At 37.6% G+C, this 6,295-nt stretch overlaps 1 protein-coding gene across 1 annotated transcript; it reads left to right on the forward strand.

The window, feature by feature from the left end:
* Window positions 1-4,253: 4,253 nt before the first annotated feature.
* On the forward strand, window positions 4,254-6,070 carry LOC143236044 (uncharacterized). Its single transcript, XM_076474282.1, has 3 exons — window positions 4,254-4,318; window positions 5,238-5,702; window positions 5,933-6,070. Exons 2-3 carry the CDS (start codon window positions 5,241-5,243, stop codon window positions 5,945-5,947), a joined length of 477 nt encoding a protein of 158 aa, XP_076330397.1. The 5' UTR covers window positions 4,254-4,318; window positions 5,238-5,240; the 3' UTR covers window positions 5,948-6,070.
* Window positions 6,071-6,295: the final 225 nt, after the last annotated feature.

The following is a 6,295-nucleotide window of genomic DNA, read 5'->3' on the forward strand; positions in this document are numbered from 1 at the left end:
CTTCGTACATCAGCCATCAGTAGACGACTGTGATGCAGCTGTAACTGGCTGTATTATACAAGCAGCTGCTCAGTGTATTCCTAAAACCTCGACACATTTTCCACGATATCGTCCTCCGTTGGTGGAATCCTGCTTGCAACTTAGCACGGAAGGCTCAAAAACGGGCCTGGGATACTTATCGTAGATATTCCACACTTTCAAACCGCATCGCTTTCCAACGGGCCTGTGCACATGCAAGGTGGGTAAGACGTCAAAGCCAGAAGGAATCTTGGATCAAGTTCACAACCAGCACATCTTCTACCACCAGTTCTAAAATCATATGGGACAGGATTCGAAAGGTTAATGGGCACTACAATTCTGTCCCTCTCTCGATCTTACTCTCTGATGGTCAGGAGGTGGCTGATGTCTGGAGCATCGCTGATACTCTAGGTAAAAGCTTTTGCCGGGTATCTAGCACTTCTGCTTGTTCCTCCACCTTCTTGGCCATCATGACTCGGGCAGAGCGTTCACCTCTTTTTTTTTGAACTGACTGTTTCTTTGACTGTAATTGTCCCTTTACACTGGTGTAACTGAAAATGGCCCTTCATCGGTCTGCCAGTACATCTGTTGGACCTGATGATGTTCATTATGACATGCTGCACCATCTATCTCCTGCTTCTCTTGATGTCCTTCAAATTGTCTTTAACCGGATCTGGCAGGAGAATGTTTTTCCTGATGCCTGGCGCCAGGCTATTATTTTACCTTTCTCTCAGCCAGGGAAAGATCCTAAGATTCCTTCAAACTACCGTCCAATTGCTTTGACGAGCTGTCTCTGTAAGACCTTAGAAAGGATGGTTAATGCTCGTTTTGTTTGGTTCCTCGAATCAAACAACCTCCTCTCGCCCACCCAGTGTGGGTTCCGACGATAGCACTCCACCACAGACCACCTAATTCGTCTTGAAACATCAATAAGAGAAGCCTTTCTCAAACGCCAACATCTTGTATCAATATTTTTTGACATTGAGAAGGCCTATGACACAACATGGAGGTATGGCGTTTTGTGAGACCTCCATACATATGGTTTACGTGGCCATTTACCCATGTTTATTAAAAAAAATTTTAATGGACAGGAGATTCCAAGTTAGTGTGGGTTCAACACTTTCCCGTTCTTTTGTACAGGAACTTGATGTCCCTCAAGGCTGTGTTTTGAGTGTCACACTTTTTAGTATAAAGATAAATCCCATCATTGAACAACTCCCTCTCACTGTTGCGAATGGGCTGTATGTCGACGACTCACATCTCATGTCAGTCTTCGAACATGCGATATATTGAGCGGCAACTACAAACTGCCCTCAATCGTGTACTGAAGTGATCTATGGCGAACGGCTTTAATTTCTCTCTCTCTAAAACCGTATGCATGAACTATTGCCGCCAACGGGGTATTCACCCTGATTCTGAACTTCATATCGGTGAAGTTTCGTTGCCAGTGGTCCCTGAGACCAAGTTCTTGGGGCTTATCTTTGACCGTAAGCTGACCTTTATACGACACTTAAAGCAGCTTCGGGTCAAATGCACAAGAGCACTGAATATCCTCCGTGTCCTCTCTTCTACCAGTTGGGGAGCAGATCGATGTATATCGTGCTCTTATTCGATCAAACCTCGACTATGGCTCTGCCAGACCCTCGGCCTTAAAGATGCTGGACCCCATTCATCACCAAGGACTTCGACTCTGCACTGAAGCTTTCCGTACCTCTCCAGTTCAAAGCTTATACGTTGAATCTCATGAACCTTCTATGCACCTTCGCCGTTTGCAACTTTCTTTACAATATTCTTTGAAACTTCGTTCCTTACCAAAGCATCCCACCTGGAAATGTGTTTTCCTTCCTCGGTGGGCAGTACTTTTTCAGAACAGACGATCTGTCATTGCTCCGTTTGGTCTTCGCATCCGGGCGCAATTGGATGAATTGGGTCCGTCCTTGGATAACATTGCAGATTCCACAGGTCAGCCCATCCCACCATGGCTTATTACAGCCCCTAAATGTGACCTTTCTTTCAGTCACCTAAAAAAGGTGACTCCAGATTGTAAGTACCGTCTTTTATTTAATGAATATCTTTCAAACAATCATTCAGTTCCCATTTATACAGATGGTTCCAAATCAGGTAATTCAGTGGGCTCTGCTATGGTTTGCTGTGGTTCGGTAGTTGCGCGCAGAATCCCCTCTACAGCTTCTGTGTTCACTGCTGAAGTGTATGCCATATCTCTTGCCCTGGATCATATTGCAGCTGAGCAGTACTCCAACTGCACTATTTATACTGACTCGCTTAGTTCTATACTGGCCCTGGAATCGCTACGCGTTGGCTCACACCCTGTTCTCGCTAATATTCAAAACCGACTGACCCATTTCTCATTAACTGCTATTTCTATCCAGTATTTCTGGATACCAGGCCATCTTGGTATTCAAGGCTCGGCTCCGTGCCAGCTGGCAGTCGACTTGGAGTGAGCAACGTGAAAACAAGCTTTTCAAAATAAAACTGTATTGGACTGGCCATATTACTTCCGTGAGAATCGGAAAGAGGAAGTTGTTTTAACTAGACTACATATTGGTCACAGTTTTTTAACTCATCATTTTCTTTTATCTGGAACTGATGCACAAGTGTGTAGTCTGTGTTACACTTAGATCACAATAAACCACATTTTACTTTCTTGCCATTATTACAACTCTCAACGACGGCACCATTTTAAACATGTTCTGTCCCAAAGTTTGTCCATGATGTTAGAGAGTGTTATTGGTGATAATGACACTGTCTACCTTGGTCAAGTTTTTAGTTTTTTAATGGCCATTAATCTTTTTAATGCCATTTAAGTTTTTTAATTTATACATTAAACCTTTTTTCATGTGGTTCCCTTTTAAGAATCACAGCCCATCTAATTCGAGTTGAAATTAGAAAATGACCGTAACATAAAATATCTCAAAACCACTACTGAAAAGGCCAACTTCAAGTGACTAACACTGCTGTTTGAACTACCTGTTAGTCATTCTGGTGAGTTATTATTAAAATTTTGCTACACATCTTTTAAAACTTTTATTACTTTACTTTTCGAAAATGGCCATAACGTCAAATAATTTGGAACCAGGACTGGAAAGGCCAACTCCAGGTGACTGATGGTGGTTTTTGTACTTACATGTTAGTTTTCTTGGCGAGTTATGATAATTACAGTTATGCTGCAGAAAGTCCTTTACAACTTGTATTGATGAAGTTTTTCTCTTAACATTGTAGACTGGATGTAAACATTGGTTTTATGCTATTTATGTTTTGTTTTACCTTAATTTCCTTTTATGAATTTTACTGAATTTGCTTTACTTTTACCTTTTTACCGGATGTTTGACGCAGATAGTCTAGCTGCTTTGTGCCATAAAACCCCAAATCAACCAACCTGCTCAAGGTGGGTAGCATTCACAGTGACACTCCTGCTCAAAGTAAGCAATGTTCACAGTGACACTCCTGCTCAAGGTAAGCAATGTTCACAGTGACACTCCTGCTAAAGGTGGGTAGCTTTCACAGTGACACTCCTGTTGAAAGTAGGCAATGTTCATGGTTTTTGAAGTATTACACTGAGTAAAAGTTAGCATTATTCCTTCACTTGTGTCTACTACGCTGATTAAAGTCTATATTTAGCCAAGTGTATAAAACCTGTGGGTGATAATGTCTGTATCATAATTACTAGCATTTTTGTTATGTGCAAGTATCTGTTAATAACAAATGTAAATTAATGTGTTTTTCATTAGAAAGAAGAAATAAAATGGTTTTGCAGTTACAACTGCACATTAAAATACAAAATATTTATATTTCATAAATATTAAATTCAAGAAGCTGTTATTGAATTAGTTTTTTTTGGGAATAGCTGAGGTTAAAAGAAATTGGTACAGGCTCAGCTAAAAACTGTTTATATGTTCTTTTATCTATGTACCATATAATATGAAGAGATGACAATCTTCTAAATTTAGTAATGTGAAACTTCCCTTGGTGTGTGGCACAAAATATTAATATGGTAAAATCTATACTAAATTCTGCTATATATTATTTTTTAAATGGTATGCTGATACAGAGGTTAATTATTCTGTGTTTTCCCAAAGTCCACTGCTTCCCTTATCTGTTGTACTCTCAGTGTGACCATACTATTGTGTGACACTGTAATTTCTTCTTTTTTTTTTAACAACCTTTACTGAGGAATAATGATGCCAGTCTTACCTCCTCCTTTCAGACTTCCCATAAACCTTGTATCATACATAGCAGAAGATTCCAAAATCAGCTAGAGCTACATTAGTGGACATGACAGGTTTGTAGTTAAATGAAATTATTCTGATTCCACTTCTATTTCATAACTGTAATTTCTTTTATTGGAAGATGACATTGATTTGGATGACATGGGATATATTTTAGGAAGCTTTTGCTGTTGTAAATGCTTGATTGTTCAATTTTATCTGCTCCTTGAAGGATATTAAAGTTTTACTTCATAATATTGTTGTTTAGCTCTAGACCATTTAACAATCTAATATATATATCTTGAGAAAAGCTTTTTGTATCCTTCCAGTCATAAGTCTAGTTGTGGTAGCGTTACATGTTGTGAATAGTTGAAAATTCACCATGAACAATACTTCATTGCTATGACTTGTGTATGCAATGAGTGGCATTATTAAAATCAAGTGCAACTAATGCTGAGCCACAAAACGATGTTGCATAATATATCTTGGATAAGATAATATATAGGATTGTTCAGTTTTGCAGTAGAAACTTAGAAGCCAAAGGATACAAAAGATCAGAATATACTATACTAACATAAAACATTGAACTGTTAAGTGTCCAGTATTAACAACAAAAACACATTACTGCAACAACTGTAAGTTCAAAATGGGAAATTTTAGTTATAAAATGTAACGTTTTTGTGTGTGTGTTTTGGTGTTGAAAGAGTGATAAATGTGACTCTGTTACAACTTCTCTGTACCATTATCCAAACATTATCATGTAATGAACACTTATTTTATGTATGTATTTAACAATTTTTTACTGGTCTTTTGTTTCTATAGTTTGATAACTGTAGTTTATTAAAGTATTGTGAATTATCAATTGTAATTTGGGTTTTTAGAAAACAAGTCTCTTAATTCCAAATATCATAATATAGCTACATGTGTGATAATTTCATATAATATAGAAATCAAGAGGATAATATCATAAAATAAATTTATTTTATTTCTTAGCATATGAAGTTCTTTCTGATCCAGAGAAGAGAAAAAAGTATGACCAGTTTGGTGAAGCAGCATTTGAGAATGGTGGTGAGGCCCGTGATGGACCACATGACTATCAATTTAACTTCAATGAATTCTTTTGACACTTTGACAATGCCTTTGCATTTTGTGGACATTGTCAAAGTCATGATTTCCACAGTCACGAAGGTCATGGCTTCAGGTTTCAGTTTGGTGGTCCACACAGCGGATTTGTTTTATTTTGATGACCTGTTTTCAGACATTGAACCAAATGAAGGACCATTTGCAGGAGGATTTGGTTTTAGTGGATTTGATCATTTTGGTAGTGGAGATTCATACTTTGGCACCAATTTTGGGAATCATCACATGTCTGATCATCAGTTCAGGTCCCACCACAGTCACAAAAGCTTGGTTAAGGGTTTATGGGACACTTTACTATTGTACTATCTTAGTTTTCAGGTAGTTATTATATGACAGAATCTTTATCATATAGAATGTTATAAAAACACACTTATTGCAAATTGTAACAGGTGTTCCATTTTTCTTTTCTGTATAAACCTATATTTCTTTAATAGTTTATCCAACCTGAACCAGTAAAATATTTTGATAATGTTCATGGCAACTAGTTTATGAAATTTCATAATGGCTTCTATTTCTTTTCCATTTGGTGAACATGAACTTGTTACCAGTGTCTGATAAAATAGCAGATGTATGCAGACTGAGACTTCAATAGGGTTTGGTAGTTATATCAAACAGAAGATGATGACTTTCCATTGCTGTAAATTGAGAGTGAATCTTTAGAAGAAAGTGAAAAATTACAACTGTTAAGTCTGTCCAGTTTGGACAGAACCTTGTTTTTAATTTAGAGCTATTGGGTTCACTAACTGTTGTTGAGTTTTCAACTCTGTTGTTTTAGTTGTTTCTCTGCAAATGCTTGTGTGTAGATAGTAACAGTTAATATATCTGAAACACTTAAGTTTCTAGTTAATTGGTTGGAAAAAAAGATGATAGTGGTCATAATATTGGTACATAGTGTAAACCAGCAAGGGTCC

The sequence above is a fragment of the Tachypleus tridentatus genome, chromosome 2 (assembly GCF_004210375.1).
Source record: "Tachypleus tridentatus isolate NWPU-2018 chromosome 2, ASM421037v1, whole genome shotgun sequence".
In the NCBI taxonomy this organism is placed as follows: domain Eukaryota; kingdom Metazoa; phylum Arthropoda; class Merostomata; order Xiphosura; family Limulidae; genus Tachypleus; species Tachypleus tridentatus.

Coding starts and splice junctions, on each gene's coding strand:
- LOC143236044 (XM_076474282.1), top strand. CDS start 5,241: ATGAAGTTCTTTCTGATCCAGAGAAGAGAAAAAAGTATGACCAGTTTG.